Genomic DNA, 22,007 nt, shown 5'->3' on the forward strand with positions numbered 1-22,007 from the left:
CCTCATTTCAGCTGCTCAAGGTCCCTTTGGAAGACAGCCCTGGGAGCACTCCAGCTAATGCTGGAAGAGCAGCTCCGGGATCACATCTGTCACTGCGGGGGAGTACAGGCTCTGCATTTCGCTTTAATGCAAGGGTTTGCAAGTCTGATCGCAGTGCAAAGCCCAGATAACTGGTCTGCCCAAATGGGCCATGGGATGAATTTGGCTGGTTCCAGGAGGCCCATATGAGCCCTTGCATGGCAGCCCCACATTGGTTTAGGCATTTTCAGGAAACCTGAATTGAATTCAGTGGATAATGACCAAGTTGCAGAGAACGCAGAAATGAATGTCTCCAACCTTGGCCATAAGGGGCTCACAGTCTTACCTCTATTGTTATAAACAAGGGAAGGACGAGACAGTATGGAATGGTCAAAAGCAAGGCTATTGATGGGTACTCCAGGCAGCTTTCCCAGAGGAGATACTTTACCTGTGTTTCAAAGGAGGCACAAGAGTTTGCCAGGCAGAACAGAGGGAGAAAAGCCATCTTTTCTCACTGGTGGCAGGTGAAGCATGTGGCAGCCAAGAGTCTGGGTAGGAAGGGGTCTCAAGGACCTCCTGACTTAGGAGGGAAGTCCCTGTCCTCCCGACCTGACTTTCCAACCATACTCTTCGAAATAGAAAACCTCTCAAGCAATACCTTCATCTGCTTTCAGCATGACCTGGAAACTCAAGGGACCTGTGTTGATCCAGGGAAACAGACATGTCACACAAACAGGGTGGGAGACAGAACTGGGTCCATAACATGGTAACAAGGTCAGGGAGCCAGGTGGTTATGATAAGGTCATCCACAAGAGGAAAGTGTAATTTCAAATTGTTGAAAGGAAAGCAAAAGAAAGACAGTGGGGAGGGCAGGAAAAGAAAAGAAAAGAGGAGAGGGGAGGGGAGGCGAGAAGAAGAGAAGAGAAGAGAAGAGAAGAGAAGAGAAGAGAAGAAGAAGGAAAGAAAGAGAAAGAAGGAAAGAAAGAAAGAAAGAAAGAAAGAAAGAAAGAAAGAAAGAGGGAAGGAGGGAGGGGGGAAGGAGGGAGGGGGAAGGAAAGGAGAAAAAAGAGAGAATGAGAGGGAGGGAAGGAGAGAGGGAGAGAGAGGACGTCCAGACTTTGGCGCCTCGTGTCTTGATTCCCAAAGAAAGAAAGGGAGAAGGAGAGAAAGAGGGAAGGAGGGAGAGAAGAAGGGAGGAAGGAAGGGAGAGAGAAATAATGGGAGGGAAGGAAGGCGAGAGGGAGAGAGAGGAAGGCAGGAAGGCAGGGAAACGAAGAGGCATTTACTAAGAGTTTAAGGAAAGCTAATGAAGGATTCGGGTATCTGACAGTGATTTGCCACTGGAGCCCCTGATCCCTGCAGGAGGCAATGACTAATCTGGAACTGTTACAGAATAATTCCTCAGCATCTCTAACTGTGCAGAAGTTTCCAAAAATATGTGTGCGGTTAGGATGGCCCAGAATTTTAAAAGATTCTTTGGGGGGAGGGGGACAAATAGTACTGCCAGGATACTCCGAAGGTCAGACATTTTAGGAAATCTTTTCCTGGTATTCCAGCGGTGAAGTACCATTACAAGGATGAGCACGAAGCCCGGCCCTTCCAGAAAGCTCTGTTGAGCCTCTCAGGACCGATGTTAAAGCACTTTCTGAACCAGGAGGAAGATAGCCCTCCCCTTGTTTTTTCAGAAGAACATAAGGCAACATAAAATAAAGTTCTTCATCACACACAAACGTCACACAACACGCTGTGGAGTCATTTCTATGACAGGAGACCTTTTAGAAAATTGTCAGTGGTTGATTAGCCATAAAACTAACTTCTGGAAGGACTAGACAATTTCAAATAACTCTTGGAGGAGAGAAGAGAGGTCATCGTTTGTTTTAGAGGTTAAGTAAAGAGGACTCACAAAGGTCACGTGTGGCACACGTACCCAGCTTCCCCCTGGGCTAGAGCCCTGCCCCACCCTCCCCTCCGGGCAGCCCAGGTTCGTCTTCGCTAGAACCCTGGATTTTCTGTTAATGACCCTGATCAAAGTGGAAATAGTACAGAGAGGACTTTGGTGGCAGGGAGAGAGAGTGCCGGGGATTAAAAATTACGGTGCTGGGTCAAAGTTAATTCACAAAGAAGAACTGTGACTTCGGTGTGGGTCAAAGTCAACATTCTGAAAAAGAAGGGAGCACCCTCCCATTTCAGGGACCCCAGGAAGAACTGTCAGAGGCCACACAGACAAGTGCTTCCGGTATTTTAGGGAAGAAAACATGGTGCGTTCAAAATAGGATTTTGCCAGGTTTGTGCACTGTTCTTTTAAATGGGTTTTGGAAGAGCAGACAGAGGAAAAAAGAGTAAAACTTGGCACCCAGAGAAGTGACTGGGTTATTGAAGAAAAAAGCTGAACTCAGAGACAGGAAGATCTCAGACAAGAAGCAAATGTTTTCAGGGCCCACATTAGAAAGTTTTCATCTGAAACAGTTCAGTAACATTTCCTGATCCACAACTGCCCTTTGAGCCTGACAGAAATGAACTGTGGTGTGGACGGTTTCATTTTATTGGCCATTAGGCTGCCAAACAGAACCTTTCTTAAATGAGTTATCAAAGCCACAGTGGAAACTTGTATGAAATGCTCCAAATAAGCTTTAACCAATAATGGCAAGCTCAGAAAAGCATGGAGTAGTTTGTGGATTTGGCTCGAAGCCAGACATGTTTTGAGGTTTTGAACACTTGTGACTATTTGCATCCAGTAAATCAGTTTGTGCAAAAGAGAGAACAAAGCAACGGGATATGGAAACTCTGCATCTTAAGAATGAGCCAAGCCTTTCCCTCCTAACCAGAGCACAGCCAGAGCGGGGAGGGGAAGCGAAAGAGTTGGCTTTTTTATGAAGGGCTGGGCTTTTCCTGAAAGTCTTAACAGGCAAAGGGGCAACGTTTAGAACAAGCTACAAGAACAGAGCTGTAGTGTAACCAGACCAAATTCCTCAGTTTGCTGGAGGGGACATTGGGACCAAGCTCATGGGCACAGACAGGTGAGCGTCCTGCCTGCATGGTCGACTTTGACAGAGGTGTTCCTATTCTATCCAGGCAAATGATACTTTTAGAAAAAGTGAGCCCATGTGTCTTAGCCAGCATCCTGGGGTGGCGCTGTGTCATGGGTAGGCAGACGCGCACAGACCTGCCCCCGACCCCTTTTCCCTCCTGGGAGCATAGCAAGAACTCAGGGCTGACCGCCAGCTTTTATGATGTTAGACACTCACCCTCCAACTATCTGAGGCAATTAAGAATGATTAACTCTGAATCAAGGGCAAATCATCCAACAGTTTCCTGCCCAGGCTTTGAGTGGGCAGAGTTCTGCCTGTGAGAAGTGCTATAAAAATCCTCATTGAAATGGCCAGTTAGGGTAAGGACATAGGGAGGTCTGACCTTCCACCCATGTTTTTGTGTTGTCCCTTTCTTCCCGGTGATGGTCACATCTCCTAGTACCCTGGAGGTGGCCAAGGTCAGGAGGAGGCCCCTGCCTGTGTGCCCCTCGCCCACCTGCTCCCCCCACCATCAGGTCTGACTACCCTCCCAGAAGCAGTGCCTTCCTCTCAGGGCCTTTCAGAGGAGAGGAATTAGGCTTCAGATCTGTATCACTGACATACAGGCTGCAAGGGTTTGCCTTGTGAATTTTCTGCCTGTACTTCCCTCCTGTAAGTACCTGGCAGAGTAATACTTGCACTTAATTGGATTTTAGAGTTCCAAAGCCCAGTCTATGTTTAGTGAATCTATTTCCACTTCCCCCACCCCTAGAAACTAACATGTGGGTTTCTGGTAAATTACTTGTGTCCAGAGTTGGAACCCCTAGGGAGTATTTTACCTCAAGGCACTATTAGTCATCAGAATTACCTGGAGGCCTTGTTAAAACACAGAGAATGTTTACTTCTAACCATTTTCTGGTTGACCCTGATGCTGCTGGTCCCTGGCCATACTCTGAGAACCGCTGGCCCACTCCCTACAGCCTTCCCTCTCTTTCCCTGCTTCCTAGCTACCCCATCCCTGAAACCACCCCTGCAGCAAAGGAAAAAGTTAAGGCGTGGTGCCCGAGGGAATTACAGGAGAGTTGAAATTAACATGAGAAGCGGGAACTACCTATCACAGTTGCCACTGTGCCTTTCCCAGAGAATATAATTTCTTAATTTCTTTCCTCCGTGAATTAGACTTGTATCCGCAGCAGAGAACTTTTCTCTCAAAAAGACAAATCTTTTATCTTTAGAATACAACCTCAACTTTATTCCTTCCTTCTGGATGAGAAGTAAGTCTGTTTCCTTCCCTTTTTTTTATTGAGATATATGGAACGTATAATATTATGTTAGTTTCAGGTGGACAGCATGCTGATGTGATATTCAAAGATACTGCTAAGTGATCACAATAAGTCGAGTTAACATCCATCACAGTTACATTTTATTCTTGTGATGAGAGCTTTTATGATCTACTCTCTTACCAACTTTCAAATATACAATACAGTATTATTAGCGATAGTCACCATGCTGTACATCACAATCGTCAGGACTTACTTTACAACTAGAAGATTGTACCTTCTCACCACCTTCACATTTCCCTCTTATTCCGAATTCATCTCCACTTTACCATCAAATAAAATACCATGGAATATGGGCTGCCTGGGTGGCTCATTCAGTTGAGTAGCTGACTCTTGATTTCAGCTCAAGGCAGGATCCCATGATCTCTCCAGAGTTTGATCCCCAAGTGGGACTCAGTGCTGATAGTACAGAGGCTGCTTGGGATTCTCTCTCCTTCTTGTTCTCTGCCCCTCCCCCACTTGCGCATGCGTGTGCGCGTGCGCTCTTTCTCTCTCCCTCTCGCTCTCTTTCTCTTTCTCTCAAAGTAAATAAACTTAAAAAAAAATTACCATGGAATAAAAACTCATATTTACTGAGTGCCTACTATGGCCAAGGACTGTCCTAATACTGGTTAGTGGTTTATGAGTCATCTCAAAGGATCTTTCCAACAATTTTGCCAAGTATGTTATTCACCCATTTTACATGTGAGCAAACTGTTTTTAAAATAGTTGTCCTTTGGTTAAAATTGTTCAGAAAAGTACATATCATTCAGCTTAGAATTGTATTTCTCTTGCCACTATTTCCAGCAAACCTTGATTTTCTATAAATTCTATTTAACAAATTTGCTTCCTATTTGTCTTAAAAAGGAGCACATGTTGCTTTAATTGGAAAAATATTGTTATGTTTTGAATATTTACACAGCTCAAAGTTTAAAAGAAACAAAAGGGTATAGAGTAAAACTCAAATCGCCGTTCCCCTCCTGACCCCAATCTCCCCAGATCTCCCCAGAGACCGCTATTACTAATATTCGTGGTCTTCCTCTCTTCCTTTCTCAACACAAACGGCTGGTTACTATCTACTGTTGTTTCCATGGACATAACTCAGAGATCAGGCCAAATCAATAAATACAGCTACTTTGTTCTTTTTAAGAGCTATGAATAGAAATAACTCTAAAATATTTACCATATCCCTGTTGATGAACATATAGCATGGTCCAATATTTTGCTGATACGAAGAATTTCACAAGGACTACTCTTGTATATGTATCAGTTTACACATGAGCAACTCTATCTGTAAGATAATTTCCTGTAAGGGAAAATCCTGCGTCAAAACCAAATGGTATGTACATCTGTAATTTAAAAAAAATGTTCCATTACATAATTTTTCAAGTATTACCAAAGGAAAGAGACTAGTATAATGAACCCCACACCCCGTCACCCAGCTTCAAGTTACCGGTAATCCATGGCTGATACTATTTCATATACTGGCCCCACCCCCCACCTCAATGTATTTTGAAACAATTTCAGACACAATGTTATTTCATTGGTAGATATTTTGGCACTATTTCTGAAAACCAGGGGCTTTTAAAATATGTGTATTACTTCATCATCACACCTAAAATAAATTAATACTAATGTATCAACATCATCAACTATCTTGTTAGGGCCACACTACCCCAAAGTGTCTCATGAAAATTGGTTTTTGAAGTAGTTTTTTCTGTGTTTCAGAATCCATTCAAGTCCACGCTGTTCATTGCAGCTAGTTAAATCTTTTGATCCCTCCCCCACGCACCCCCACCCCCCGGAGATCATTTTGTAATTTGCAACTATACAGACAACAAATCTAGATAACTGTCTATACACACTTTGCTGAAGATCCTGTCCTGCTCCATCAGTGGGAATGCAGGTCTGGAGCCCAAGCTCCCGTTCTTGTTGAGAACCTGTAGAGTCCGGGAGGAATGGGGGAAGGAAGGCTGGGTGGGCTCACAGCTGTGGCAAGTCTCAGCCCTCCGGGTTGGGGGGTGGGGGCACTGGAGTGCCTTTCTCTTCCCGCAAGCTACCTGCGTGGCTTTGCCTATGGAAAGACTCCAGGTCAAATCTCAGCCGGCGTAATTATTCTCAGGAGGCCTTGAACAAATCTCTCTGAGCTGAGATTTCCTCACCATAAAAATGGAATATTAATCCTTATCTTCAGGGGGTGAGAATCAAAGAAGATCTCAGGTAGAGTGATAGCGGCTGGGACTCTCAAGTTCTATGATTCCATGATGGAGACCCACTGGGAGTCTAAAATACCAGCAGACCCTGAGCATCCACAAAGAGAGAACAATCAAATCGTTCTTCCTCCTTTGAGGAGCACAGATTGTTAAATATAGCATGCCTGCCCACCGTCTTTCTGCTCTGCCTTTGCGGCGGCCCCATCAGCTCATCTTCCCGCGTGTCTGCGGGCGGAGGCTGGCCACCCACTCAAGAGCCAACATTTCTGTCTCGATGCCCCCCTTCCCCAGGCGTGGGACGCAGCCTGTGCCCTCTGTCCTGCAGGTTGAGCGGTGCCATCTGTCCCTACTAAGTGTGGGCTTCAGGCACAAGGGCTGGGCTTTCAGTGTGGGAGGCACTTTCTCCCCCTCTCACCTTTGTTTTCTCGCCCTCAAGGGAAGGACAGAAAGTCCAAACAGCCCTCGGGCCCCAGGAGTGGGGGGGGGGGGGGGCGGCTGGCCCTTCCCCGGTCCCCAGCCCCGTGGAACAAAGAACCTGGCATTATCCATTCCCTCGGGCCATCTGCTAGGCGCAGGTCGTGACCGAGGGGGGGTCTGCGGGGTCAGGAGGAAAAGGCCCAGGGCGCAAGTACACCCCAGGCGCTGTCCTCCTGCCGCCGCACGAGCTGATCGGCAGCCCCCGCTTCAGCAGCCCGGCCCACCACCCCCCCCTCAGGCTTCCGCGGGCCTGGCGTTCCCGGGACCCGGGCGTGGGGAGACCCCTGCCGCTGCGCCCCGGCCGGGCCCCGGGGGGCGGCAGCGGCGGCCCGCGCGCGGCTCTGGCCCCAAACTCGGCCCTGTGAGCCGACGCCGGGGCCGAAGCTCCCGTAGCCCCCGTGCGCCAGAGACCCGGGGAGGGGGGGAGCGTAGCCCAAAGCAAACAAAGAGTCGGGGTCCGCGGGCGCGCCCCGGCCGCCGCACCCCCGCGCGGCTGCCCCAGCGCCGAGCCCGCGCCGCCGGCGCCTCGGAGGCGTGCGTCTCCTTATATGGTCAAATGACACGGCGGGGGTTCTCTCGGGCGGGAGCCGCCGCGCTCCACCCGGCCGGCCGCCCCGCCGCACGCCCGCGCCGCCGCCGCCCCGGGACGCACGCCTGCCGGGTCCCCGGAGCCCGCCCGCGCCGCGCCGCGCCGTGAGTGCCTTCCGTCCGCGCCCTCCGCGGGGAGCCCACAGCTTGGGGACCAGGCGGCCAGGCCGCGTGAGGGCCGGGGAGACTGGAGCCGAGACGCGGGGGAGACCCCGGAGAGGGGAGCGGAAGCGTGCGGACACCTGGGGAGGGGACCCCGGCCCTGGGGGCGACCTGGAGACCGGACGCGGGGGAGACCCTTGGAGAGGGAAGCCGAACCTTGGAGAGATCCGGGGAGAGGGGGGCGTCTGCGGGGGCGACCCAGGCGGGGGAGACCCAGGCGGGGGAGGGGGAGCGGAACCGTGAGGACCCCTGGGAGAGGGGAGCACAGCTGAGGGATGACGTAGGCTGAGCGGAGCAGAAGCGTGCGGACACCTGGGAGAGGGGAACCGAGCCTGGAGGGAGACCCAGGAGAAGGGAGCTGAGCCTTGGGGACGCTCAGGGAGAAGGGAGCCAAGGCTTGGGGGAGACCCGGGTAAAGGGAAGCTGAACCGTGGGGACTCCCGGGGAGAGGGAAGTGAAGCCGCGGGGTAGACCCCGAGAAAGGCCGGCCTGAGGGGAGTAGAACTGTGGGGACACCTGGGAGAGGGGAGCCGAACTGTGTTAGGGACGGCTGGGGCGCTGTAGTGGGGGGGGGGGCAACGCTGGATCCTAGGGGTGGGGGGAGACCCATCGCCGGATCCTGGGAGGGAAAACATTGGTCCGAGTCCTGGCCAGGCGGGTCGCCGGGTGGGAGCGAGGGTACAGCCAACTCCCGGCGGGCCCTGGGTGAGGGCTGGCCGCGGTCCGAGCGCGGGGAGGTGACCATCCCCGCCCTTACCGGAGGCCAGGACTCTGGAGTGTGAGCGAGTGTGAGCGAGTTGTCGGGGCCAGCGAGCTGGTTGCCATCCACACCAGTGAGGGTGTCCGAGGCATTTCCCTTAGGTCCAAAGATGTGCAGCTTGCGATGGGACCTCAGGCACCGACTTGGGCAGAACTTAAAAGACTGAACTATCAGATTTTAAAATATGGGCCTATTTTAAACGAGAAATACTCTGATCTTAAGTTCCACTTGTATGATATTTTAGCACACCCGAAATTTCGGGTTAAATGTTGTCTCTTAGGTAATCAACAATGAATCCTATCTTATCTTCAGATCCCAGTTTGGGCTTCCATTGGAACTGGTCTAGCCCAGATTAAATGAAATGTATTCAGCTGCCTTCCATGATGTGCACTTAGGGGGTGTGCTCCCTTGCACTTACTTTGGGAGGTAATAAATCACAGTTTGGGTTTAGAGTCAGGAGAACTGTGTTCAAAACGAGGCCAGCTACTTCTTGCACTAGCTTTGCTTACCTGTGTTTTGCAAAAATATGTTAGAGGGGGGAAGTTCTGATATCCGGAACATCTGAAGCAAGTCTTAGAAGTACAGGGATTTCTAGTCTGACAATTCAACTTCCATAAAACCAAGGTACATTTATGTAAATTTGTTTCACAGTGTTTTCCTCTGAATTCGCTCACTCTGAATTTTTAAGGATTATCAGTTAATTCATTTGACCCCCAAACAATGTGGGGGGTAGGGGTGCTGACCCCCCATGCAGTTGAAAATCCATGTATAAGTTTTGACTCCCCAGAAGTGTAATTACGGATAGCCTACTGTTGCCTCGAAGCCTTACTGATAACGTAGTTAACATATTTTATATACTGTATGTATTGACCGCCGTATTGTTACAATAAGGTAAGCTAGAGAAAATGTTATTCAGAAAATCATGAGAAAATACATTCACAGTGCTTTATTTATGGGGAAAAAAAAGCTGCATATAAGTGGACCCGCACAGTTCAAACTTGTGTTTTTCAAGGGCCAACTGTATATAGAATTGGGTTTCTACAGTGTTTATTATGGTGCCATGTTTTAACATGCTTCTGCACAGCAGCACATTGACAAGGGCTAAATCAGGGTGCCTGGGTGGCTCAGTCAGTTAAGCATTGAGCATTAAGCATTGAGCATTAAGCATCTCAGCTCAGGTCTTGATCTTGGGGTCCTGAGTTCAAGCCCCGCGTTGGGCTCTGTGCTGTGCGTGAAGCCTACTTAAAAAGGGGGGAGGGGCTAAAGTGGTTTATTATAGATCAGGCACTGTTCTAGGCACTGACATTCAGTCTCATTCAGTCCTCACAAATACGCTGTAAGGCAGGTGTGATAGGCTGGTGGACATGCACGGTTGGAACAAGGCTCCCTGACATCACATTCCTCGGAGTCTAGCTGTACAACCTTAGCTAAGTCACCTTATCTCTTGGTACCTCAGTTTCCTCAACTGGGAAACAGGGAGGTGATAGTGGCTTGCTTGAAGGGTTGTTACCAAGGCTGCACGTCATAAGCAGTGTATATATTGACATCATCTTTGTCTTTGCAGATAAAGTAAAGCACAGAGAGATCAGAATAACTTTGGCTCAAGGTTTCCCAGACAGTAAATGGTGGTCCTTTGATCTGACCCCAGGCAGCTTAACTGGAGAGGCTGAGTTCTAATCACTAAAGTATTGGGGGCATACCTGTATATTTCAGTGAGGTCTTATGCTGCATACTTTGACCCATGAGTGCTTGTAAATTACTTCCAGTACTGCAGGAAATCTGGTTTGCACACAAAAAAAGCCCTGTCGGATATTGAAAAGCAGTTTGGCTGGGCAGTAGGAGGCCTGGGTTCTATTTCTGTCCTGCATCAAGGGTGGGTTACCCAGCCTCTGGGGCTGGGATTGTTTCATTTGTCAACAAGGGGGCTGGAGTAGATAAGCTGCTCTCTGGCTCAGAGGCCCTAAGATACAAAGTTCCTTGAACTTGAGTGAACAAAAACAGATACGGGATACTTCCTGTGTAGTTTTATTATGAGAATTTTATCAAAGCCCATTTATCATGTGGGATTATACTGAGAGCCCACTGCCTGAAGATGACCACCTTGACACAAAATTTTCCGGGCTCTTCTCTAGTGACCGAGAGCCTGGTCTTCCAGGAGATCAAGCTGGCACTGTGACTTTGGGGCAAGTTACCAGGCACCTCTCTTATCCTGAATTGTGGATTTCAACTTTGGCCCCTGTGATGGTTAATTTTATGTCAACTTGACTGGGCCGGCCACAGGATGTCCAGACAAGTGTCCAGACACTTCCTGGGTGTATCTATGAGGGTGTTTCTGGATGAGATTCACGTTGGAGTCTGTAGACTGAGTGAAGCTGATTGCCCCTCCCAATATGGGTGGGCCTCATCCAATCAGTTGAAGACCTGACCATGAAGGTTGAGCAAGTGGGAATTCCTCTTGCCTGACTGTTGGACTGGGATATCAATCTTTTACAGCCTTCAGACTCAGACTGAAAAGGCGACTACCTAAGAGGGCACTTTCCCTGCCTGACTGCAGACCTGGGATATTGGTCCTTTCCAGCCATTGGGCTTGAACTGAAACTCAACTCTTCCTGGGTCTTGGGCCTGCTGATTTTTGAATTGTAACTGACATCATTGGCCCTTCTGGCTCTCCGGCCTTCCACAGATCTTGGGACTTCCATAATAGTGTGAGTCAATTCTTTGTAACAAATCTCTGTATATATATAAATATATATGTATGTGTATATGTATATGTATCCTATGAGTTCTGTTTCTCTAGAGAATCGAATGCAGTTCTCCAGTAATTTTGCTTAAAAATTCTCCCACCAGCAATCAGTCTTGTTTTTTTTAAGATTCCATGGCTACTTTGCTACCGGTGGTATTGATTTTCTTTTTGCTATAAAATGTGATCCCCTCCTAGAGATCTAATGACACGTCTGGGCAGCGTCTGACGTGTCATGGTTCTCATGGGTGATTCTCACACCTCGTCTGAACTTGGACGTCATGTGTCATCACGCTCGTCCTTGGCCTTCATAATCCCTAAGTTTACTTCGAGTTAGTCTGTGGCTTAAGGATGTTTAGGCTGATGGTACTAAGTGAGGCAAGTGATGCCTGTGACAGTAAGGGAGGTGGCTTCCCTGTTTTTTGTGGGTAAATAAAACGAATAATCACAGGGCATCCTTGACGTCTGGAAATATTTAGGTTTCTAGTCAAAAAGTAAATGGATCCATCTGGGTTCGTTGATATAGCTTTTGGAACAATGAGAATTGGCCAGCCTGTGGACAAAGTCTTAGGAGCTGTGCCAGCCTGTCCTGACAGGATCCCCACGCAGTGTGCTGAAGAAACACCATGAAGGAAAAGGACTGGGAGAAGGAAAAGGCCATGGGCGTCATGGGCGGTGGGGTTCGCTACAGAAAGAGGCTGGTAGGGGCTCATAGCAGATGGAAGGCCGGGCAGGCAGAAAGTACACAATGAGCTGCCTTTTGGAGACTGGGGCAGACTGATGAGAGAGAGTGAGCGGATCTCATTTTGTTCCTGTGGGAACAGAGCATAAATAATGTGTTTCCATGTTCCCAGGAAGGTGGTGGTAGAACTATAAGGTGGGGCCTCCCCCGGAGCCCCACCCTGGGGTGATTTATGAGCCTGAGGCAGCCTGCCATAATTATGCTTGTCTCCCGTTGACTGAACTGACGTGTTTTGAGATTAAATTACAAGCTAGTATCCTGAAAGTGATTTGAATTCTTTGGAGGTAGATCTATTCTGGAACTCTTTAAGAGATCGTATGTTCTATCGCAGTCTCCCAGTGCCTAAAACAGTACGTGGAGAATAGTGGTTACTTAATACGTTCTTATCGAGTGGATTTAAAAGTCCGTAGGACATCAAAGCAGTATTACCGTTCTTGTATCATGGACTTAAGGTCAAACACTGGGCATTTTATTATTTTCCCATTTCGTTCTATTATTCAGTATTCCAGAGGTAACCTGGAAGACCGTGGTTTACCTGAGTCAAGCATTGTCTCTCACACAAAACCTTTCGTAAAACCATCAGAGACGAATCAAGATTTTAAGTTTTTGAAAGTTACTAGTTTCTATAACCAAATTATAAAACATCCCTGAGCCCGGCCCACATACTTGATAAAGGCTCATTAAATTAATCGGTACGTATATCACATAGTGGTAGACCTTGTCAATCTTACACCTTACCAACCATCTAAAAATCGATTTCACATTGATTCTAAATACATAATTATATTCTTTCTAATAGCAAACTCTTTGAACTTGCACCTTGCTCTCGTCCACCAGAATTTTGATTGAAAAGAAACAGTTCAGCTAGACGCGTTTTATAAACAGTGTTAGAAGTGAGCCATGTCTGTGTGTCGATACTACTTTTTTTTAATGTATTTTGAGAGAGCACGTGAGCAGGGGGAGGAGCAGAGAGAGAATCCCAAGCAGGCTCCGTGCTGTCAGCACAGAGCCTGATGCAGGGCTCGAACCCAGGAACTGTGAGATCCTGACCTGAGCTGAAATCAAGAGTCGGACACTCAACTGACTGAGACACCCAGGTGCCCTGTGTGTCAATACTTCTGTCCATAGGAAAGCAAACTGGTGCAGAATGTTCTCTGGCTGCAGTTCCAGGTATGAGAGCCTGTGCCCTTGGACGAGGCCCTTGGATGTGTAAATGTGTCTGTGCAGAACATCCAGCACTTTTCCCTGATATCTGGAACCTGTGGCAGGGTGTCTAGCACGTTCTTTGCAGAGATGCTTGGAAGCGTCCAAGCTGGCTGGTTTTTGCTTCTTGACCCCACCAGGCCTCTCCCGGGCTGTGCAGCTGTGTGTACACATGGATGTAGAATCCAAACCCAGTAGGGAAAATTCTGCCTGCTGTGGAAGCAGCAGTTTATCTGGAAGGGGGAAAGAGGCCAGAGACAGAGGAGGAGGAATGAAGCTCAGGGTCAGTGACGTTAGGAAATTTTCACGGCATCAGATGCCAAACCGCATTACATTTTGGGTTTGGTATGCAACGCGGATCGTTCGCATAACACGTTCCTCGTTTTCACTGTCGATTTTGGCCCACGTATTTGTACTCTCCATCCATTTCTTCAGTCATTCCACAAGTCTTTAGAAGCACCTGACCCTGTGTTTGTCACCTGCTGGCGAGGCCACAGCAGTATGCCTGCCTTCACAGCACTTACGGTTTGCTGAGGGACACAGGTGATCACAATGTCACGTAGTGTCATGAAAGCATTGTATTAAAAAAATTTTTTTTTTAATTTTAGAGAGAGAGAGCAAGTGGGGGATAGGGACAGAGGGAGAGAGAATGTTAAGCAGGCAGAGCCCACATGCAACAGACTGATTTTCTGAATTCTCTGCAAAAAGTTCTGTTTGACTGTTGACAAGCAATGGAATTTTCCAGCCTGGGTCATTTAAAGATGGACACGGTTTCAGCAGGGACTGACTTACGGGCACTGCTGCTCAGTGTTGTGAGAAGGATTGGGGAATATTGCAGATATTTCATTTTTTAGGAATGACTGTGAGAGAAGTCTTGCAAACCAGGGCTAATGCAGAGAAATACTTGGGTCTCCAGGGGAAGAGGAAAATGGCACCTCAGGGGTCAATTCGGCGGTAGCTGAATCAATGGAACTTGGAAGACAATGCCTAAGGGCGACCTCTTTTGCAAACCCGGCTTTTTTAGGCAAGCTTCTGTGGCCCACCCAGCCTCCCTCTGGGAAGGCCAGGCCAGGCATCTGGCCAGCCTGCCAGCCACCTCCCTCTATTCCCAAGACATTTCTCTGGTAAAAAAAAAAAAAAAAAAAAACAAACAAAACATGAACTTCTTGCTTTTAATGTCCTTGTGTCTTTTCTACCTTGTTTATCCTCCGTTCTTTCTCCCCTTTTCTGTGTTTCTCTTCTGTGTTCCCAGCTCTGACACCCCCGCTCTCAAACTTTGCTTCATGGTTTTTAAATCTGCAAAGATAGGGGCACCTGGGTGGCTCAGTCGGTTGAGCGTCTGACTTCGGCTCAGGTCGTGATCTCGCAGTCTGTGAGTTCGAGTCCCTCGTCGGGCTCTGTGCTGACAGCTCAGAGCCTGGAGCCTGTTTCCGATTCTGTGTCTCCCTGTCTCTCTGCCCCTCCCCCACTCATGCCCTGTCTCTCCCTCTCTCTCTCTCTCTCTCTCTCCCTGTCAAAAATAAATAAACATTAAAAAAATAAATAAATAAAATAAATAAATCTGCAAAGATAAAAATAACCCACCTATATAAGCCTGTGGACTTTAAGTTCATTTATTTATTTTGAGAGAGAGAGAGAGAGAGCATGAGTGCAAGCGGGGGAGGGGCAGAGAGAGGGGGAGAGAGAAAATCCCAAGCAGGCCTCACGCCGTCATTGAGGAGCCCGATGTGGAGCTCGAACTCACGAACTGTGAGATCATGACCTGGGCCAAAATCGAGTCAAACGCTTAACCGACCAAACCACCAGGACCCCCTAAGCCTATGGACTGTGCATCACGGCTCCCGTGCACTCGGAGCCTTTGATTTTATACCTGCCCGAAAGCTGGCCCTCGGGGGAGATGCTGAGAACCCGGTGCCCGGGGCTCGCCTCACCCAGTGCAGTTAGCTGGGCCTGGAGCCACGCCTGTACCCTGCCAGCCAGCTTTTTCAAATGCCCGGCTCGTTCTGAGCTGGAGGGGGAATGACCTCAGAGAACGGCTTCCCCCTGGGAAGGGATGAGAACTCCAGGTTCAATGTAACAGCAAGTCAGCAGCCACGCCCTGTGTTCAGGGACGTCCTTGCACCCTGCCGCTCACCTTTCAGCACTTCTGTGTCCCAGGTAATGGCCGGGAACCCAGTCTAACCCGTCAGGGGGACGCGTAGGTTCAGAGGGGGGAAGCCATGGTACACGAGGAGGTTGGGGAAAAAAAAAATCCTTACAGAGCCGGGGTGTCCTATTTTTATTTAAAGAAATGACTCGGAAGGAGACCCCGACACCCTGGAAACTTTCTAAGGTGTCACTGCCCCTCAGTTTCGTCTTCCCCACCCCCACTTGGCAAAGTTGGGCCTTTACGCGGTGAACCCTCAGCTGGGCCTCCTATTACCCATTGCCTACAGGGCAAAGCCAAGTTCACGGTCAAGAGTAGAGGCCCTCCTGTCTTTGAACTTTGACTACCTTTACAGCTTCCTCTACAAATACCCTACCCTGCTCCTTATCACCCCTCTGCCCTCTGCCCTCTGGCCTGCAGTCATCATCTGGCTTATCCTTCTCCAGCACAAGGAGAGAGACATGTCTGGGAAGCCTCTCCTGCCCTCCCAGAGGACCCTCATTGTGTCTCTCCATCACTGCCCTGAGCATGGAGCTTTATCATCTGATGCACAGTTGACTCTTAAACAATAGGGGTTTGAACTGCACGGGTCCACTTGTATACCGATTTTTTTTGTCCCAGTAAACGCGGTACATTACAGTAAACGTATTTGTTTTTCCTTACGATTTTCTAAGTGACGTTTTCTTTTCTCTAGCCTATTTCATTGTAGGAACACGGTATTTAATGCATATAATATACAAAATACATGTGAAGCAACTGTGTGTTATTGGCACGGCTTCTAGTGAACAGTGGGCTATTAGTAGTTAGGTTTGGGGGGACATCAAAAGTTACACGTGGATTTTTGACTGCTCAGGGGTTGGTGCCCCAACCCCCGCATTTTTCAGGGATCACCTGTGTATCTGTTTTCCACACTAGACTACGCGTTCTTTCAGGGAGGGCCTGTATCGTATTCATCTTTGTATCTCCAGCACTTTCCACAACCTCTGACACACAGTTCCAGCTCCACTGACGCCTCTGGAATGAATAATCAGGTGTTCTATAGATTTAAAAATACAAAGTTACGGGAACCTTCTAATGCAGGACGATAGATATATGTGTTTTTTTTTTTTTTTTCATTAAAAAGAAGCTTAAGATTGATAGTGTAACTTTAAATACACACTTTTTAAAAAAGAATGTTGTACGGGGCACCTGAGTGGCTCAGTCAGTTGAGCATCTGATTCTTGATGTCGGCTCAGGTCATGCATGATTTCACCGTTTGTCAGTTTGAGCCCCGAATCAGGCTCTGCTCTGACAGCACGGAGTCTGCATGGGATTCTCTCTCCCTCGCTCTCTGCCCCTCTCCCACTCGTCCACGCCATAGAAAGGAAGGATGGAAAGGAGAGGAGAGGAAAGGAAAGGAAAGGAAAAAGAATATTCTATTTGGTAGCAGTTAATTAAGGGAAAATTGGTATTAAGTACTCTGTGATAGAAGAGAAGCTCTTTGGGGGCGCCTGGGTGGCTCAGTTGGTTGAGCATCTGACTCTTGATTTCGTCATGATCCCAAGGTCATGGGATCAAGACCCATGTCAGGCTCTGCACTGAATGTGAAGCTTGCATGAGATTCTCTCTCTCTCTCCCTCTCTCTGCCCCTCTCCCCCACTTGCTTTCTCTCTCTCTCTTTCCGTATCCAAAATTTAAAAAGATAATAATAAAATAAAAAAAGCAGGAAGCTCTCTGTTTTCTCATTAGCTTATGAGCAACTTACTTTGACTCTCAGGGTCTGTGCTTCACATAATTCTCTGGGAACCCTCAAGAGGACCATCTCAGATCAAGTGTACCTTTCTCTGCTCCTCAACAGTGATGGGTGCTCATTTTACACCTAAACCCATTGGTTTGACAGAAGTGCTCTCCTGATCCTTAAAATTGCAGTGACTTCTGAGGGAAGATAAGGAACAAGGTGGGAGAGAGATCCACCATCATGAGAATCCCATTTGGACCCTCTGAGCAGGTGGTCGCTACTACTCTAGTCCTGCTGGGAGTAGGTGTCAGTGCCAATGACATCTGTCTCTGGAGAGCCTCCGTCATACTTTGAGCAGATGGGGAGCCCTACCAGTTCTTAGAGTTTACTCCCATAGATGATTTCTGTCCCAGGCCCGTGGAACTGGAGGAGGTAGAAAGCACATGTGGCAGGTACCTGAACAGCATCATGATCATTACCTTGAAGGAAATTCACCCCCTTCACTGGCTCGAGAACATAGGAAAGGTCTCTGGAGAAGCGGCTGGTGCTGTCTGCATCCTTTCCCTCACACCATCTGTGTTTTGTCCGAACCCACGTGGAACCACTTTTTGATTTAGACTGGGAGTTTGCTGTTTTCTAACTTAGTTGGCTTTTCTCTAACTTTCTAACTTTTGGGGAAAGCTCACGTGAATCCTCTTTTCTCATTAATATTCCTGGGCCCTGGTTTCCTCCATCCGTAAAATGAGGCCGTTGTTGTAGATCCTCTCGAGATGTGTTTCCACCTTTTAAAATTGTACAGTTTATCGTTCTGTCTCCTTTCATTATTCTTATTTCAAGCCCTCAAATCCTTACTCTTACATTTTTGTGAGAAGAATAGGCAGGCCGCCTCTGGTTCCGCAGGTACACGGCGATGTTTATTGGAAAAATATAAATGTTGGAAACACAGCTCCCAATCATGATGATATAAACAATTGGCATTTTCAAGAGCCAATAACTAAGGAATTACAGGAAAGCATTGAATCTTCAGCCAACATAGCTGCCGCAACCCGAGATGGCCTGAACACAAAGGATATTTATACATTGGGTTTCAGAAGAATAATTCAAGTGCACAAGAACTTCGTATTGTAATGTTATCACAAGAATATCCAGACAATGTTTTCTTTAACTCCGGGAAGAGCCGTTTAGAAGGCTGAATCCTGCCACATGTGTCCAGCTGCGCGTTTAACGCTCTTGGAAAAACATTGCTCTATAAACACAGAAATAACCAAGTACGGGTGCTTGAAGGAGGTTTAGTTCTTTGCTTATTGTTGTCAGGACCGTGGACATACAAGAGCACAAAATTAATAAATGCTATCAAATTTGCCGTGATCATAAACCAGGCAGCGATATTTTTTTTGCACCACAGGCTATTATTCCCGAATTTCACTCTTAAGATGGTTTGAAAGCCCTGGACATCGATCCCAGTGTAATTAGAGTTCGCGAAACACGGCTCAGAGTTACAGTCGTCAGTCTCCCTGTTTAACAATTTGTAAAACTGTGCACACTGAGCAAATTACATATTGCCACTTGAGAAAATACTGAAGAAGACCGAGTCTGTGTTCTTAACGCCCCAGAGGCACTTCTCGTCCCAAGTAGACCCATAGTGGCTTGTTTTGGGGGGCAGCTCTAACATGTTTGTAGGGGAACAGCACATGAGGTGAGCTGAGAAGCTCGTCCTGCCATCCTCCGCCCCTCCTCGTCCCCTTCTGCCTGTGCACACTCTATGCTCACCCTGGAAAAAATGCAGAGTGACTGGCACAGAGATGCATTCTTGTTCCTCTCCGAAAGGCGCGAGGTGTTGCCTGGAAAGCCATTGACCGCAGTCACTGCATTTCCCACTGTGTGATAATCTCTGTTCTTGGAAGCCGGCCTTCCCCTTTATCCTGCTGTCTGGATTACCTGAGCCTCGGAAGGGTTATCTTTTCATAGGGAAGAAGTGACTCGTCCCCAGGGACGTATGGCAGTTTCTCTAGTGCAAGGGCAGGTTTTGCTTCCCAATGTCTTTTCAAGGTCAAGGGTAATGCTCTTTTGGCCTCTCAGGTTTACCAACTCCTGAGGCCCCTCCCTCTGGGCACTGGTTTCTTACTCTTCAAATTTATGCATGATAAAGGGGAGCTCATGGAAAATCTTTTTATAGAAATGAACATATTGTTTCTATCTCGGCCTTTCTATTTTGGGGGCAGGGAGAAAGGGAAGATGTGAGGCTGCGTCACACGTTTGAAGCATAGACCCAGCCCTGCCCGGATGAGAGCTCTGTGTCCAAAATTGACAAAGCTTTTTGTGACACAGTCAACGAGAGAGGGGACGTTTAAGGCAGTGAAATGCGTTCAAGCAACAAAACGGTCCCCAAACTAATTTTTTTTTTTTAAGTATTACTGAAAATTCCAACCTTTGAAAGGGTGAGTTCTAGTTCTTTGCCCAGAGGGGATCCCATCCCTTGGCTAAAGATGACAGCAGGAAGGCATCGGGAGTGTGCTCACAGGAACCTGTATTTTCTCTTTCTGATAGGTCGTTGAAAAGCCGGGCGTCATGATGACGGAGCGCTTTGACTGCCACCACTGTGAAGAATCTCTCTTTGGCAAGAAGTACATCCTGAGGGAGGAGAGCCCCTACTGCATTGGGTGCTTTGAGGCTCTCTACGCCAGCACTTGCGAGGAGTGTGGGAAGCCCATCGGCTGTGACTGCAAGGTACCCCTGCTCCCCCTGCCCCGGGCAGCGCCGAGCACTCCTGGATCCCTCTGTGCTCCCCCGAAACCACGGGCCTCTCTGTGTGGTTTGTGCTGGAGCCCGGACCCATGGGGCCGATTGAAATTCCGTCTCTTGAGCCCCCTCTGATGGGCTTGTCCCCTCCAAGAAGCCTCTCCGAGCCTCCTCCCTCTGGCTGGTCTGTGCCCACTCCTAATTCCACAGCACTGGTTGGTGCGTTTCTGGGACATTTATGCTGAGGGTCCTGAGCACACCTCTTACATTCTGGCTGGTGGTGTCCTGATCTAACCACCCCCCTCCCCCCACCTCCCAGCACTGTCACTGTCTGGAAGGCAGCGCTCTCTTACTCATGTTTGTCCCGTGCTGACTCAGAAGCAGTCGGTGCTGCTCAGTAAATATTTGATGAATGCATGTGCACATGAGTGAATTGGAGCTGATTCCCAGATAAATGGGCACATAAAGCACTACATTCATTGGACCATTAGGGGCTCTTTTCTTCCTAGTGGGAGAAGAGCAGGATTTGTACCGCTTCTTTCTCCAGGGAGAAAGCTCACGCCTAAGGAATTACCAGCTTTCCCACTGTGGATGGGAAAGCAGGTTCAACAGAGGTTACCGGTCATTTGTGCTGATTGCGTGGGATTGAGTGTCCAGAACCCTAGCCCGTGCTTCTCAGCATATCTTTAGTCCAACCTGGACCACCCAGAAACGCCCCTGGAGGTCCACCCGTGTCTCTAAGACCTCTGATATCTTCACCTGCTAAACGGTGGCCAAAACGCACTTGACAAGACTTTAAGTGACTGTCATCCTGAGAGTCACAGAATTGGTACAAAATGGGGTCCCTTGGGGCAGCTCCAAAGGAAATCCCAGCTTCATGGACTTTAAAGCAATTCATGGCATTTTGGTGTCTCTATTCTGCTCTCTTCCCTTATACGCTTTAGGGAATTTGGCACTCTCCTCCGTGGTCATGAATATCGATACGTAGCTGCTGCCTCATTAGATTAGGCTGTGTCTGCAGCTGGACGGTTCTAACACAGTCCGTGTTTCATATGTTTCTTTTGTTTTAAGTTTTTATTTCTTTATTTTGAGAAAGAGAGAGCACGTGAGCATGAGTGGGGGGGGGACAGAAAGAGAGGGGGAGAGAGAATCCCAAGCAGGCTGCGCACCATCAGCACGGAGCCCGGTGCGGGGCTTGACGCGGGGCTCGAAACCACGAACCGCGAGAACGTGACCTGAGCCGAAATCGAGAGTCGGCTGCTTAACAGACCCCCCCCAGGTGCCCCTGTTCCTTACATTTCTTCCCATGATTACATCATTCCTAGGAAAGGCAGGAAGCAGAGCGCTGCACCGTCACTTTCTGTTGCGGGGTATTTGGTGACAGTTGGGGAATAACGTCCATCGTGTATGGAGCGAAGCCTTCGCCCCCAGCGGGCCCAGTGGGCAGCCCGGGCCACCTGAAACCAGGCCACAGCCATGTATCTTTTGGCTACAGAACAGGCAAGGCCTGCCAAGAGTGAAAGAACCAAACTCAGCAGTAGTCCTGTGTAAACTTCCGAACGTGCAGAGAGGCGGGGCTGCTGCGAGCAGAGAAAAGTGGCTGATCTTGCTAGTCCCAAAGGCTAGACACCGTCCTGTCTCTAATGTCGACTGATGTAGGTCTCACGGTCCCTAGTGGGTTCTTAGAGGGCTCTTAGTCCCTGTTCCTCTATTTACTGGGCCAAGCGTCAAAGCTCAGACACCAAACGGCCCTGTCCCCGTCCTCACTCTGTGGCTCGCTAGCTGTGTGAGCTTGGGCTGATTACTTGCCCCCTCTGTGCCCGTCTTGCCCTTTATGAATCGCCAATGAAACAGGTGCCAGTTTCATGGGGTTACTGCGGTCTGTGGATACGAAGCCTCAGCACTCCAAAGAGCAGCTGATGGTCTTATAAACTCTATCTGACTACTTCCCTATTCTTTCTGCAACACGTTTCTTCCACACCACCCTTGGAAGCTTCGCTCTCTCTCTCTTGCTCCATCTCCATTATAGAAACATCACTAAAAATGTCTGGTCTGAGGAAGAACCGAGAGGCAGAAGACAAAAATGATTCTCCTATAAAAATGTAACCTGGGGGGTGCCTGGGTGGCTCGGTCGGTTGAGCGGCCGACTTCGGCTCAGGTCATGATCGCGCGGTC

At 48.5% G+C, this 22,007-nt stretch overlaps 1 protein-coding gene across 4 annotated transcripts in view; it reads left to right on the top strand.

The window, feature by feature from the left end:
- The window catches only part of FHL2 (four and a half LIM domains 2), a 66,691-nt gene that overhangs the window by 24,305 nt on the left and 20,379 nt on the right, over positions 1 to 22,007 (top strand). The window contains exons 1-2 of one of the 4 annotated variants that reach the window (XM_030310305.1): positions 7,704 to 7,728; positions 19,641 to 19,820. In XM_030310305.1, the coding sequence (XP_030166165.1) occupies positions 19,662 to 19,820 (159 nt within the window). In that variant the 5' untranslated portion in view covers positions 7,704 to 7,728; positions 19,641 to 19,661. Of the gene's footprint in view, positions 1 to 7,703; positions 7,729 to 11,083; positions 11,251 to 19,355; positions 19,532 to 19,640; positions 19,821 to 22,007 lie in introns of those variants that run through there. The other 3 variants (XM_030310306.1, XM_030310304.1, XM_030310307.1) reach the window with 3 other exon arrangements.

Source organism: Lynx canadensis, chromosome A3 (genome assembly GCF_007474595.2).
Source record: "Lynx canadensis isolate LIC74 chromosome A3, mLynCan4.pri.v2, whole genome shotgun sequence".
NCBI lineage: Eukaryota > Metazoa > Chordata > Mammalia > Carnivora > Felidae > Lynx > Lynx canadensis.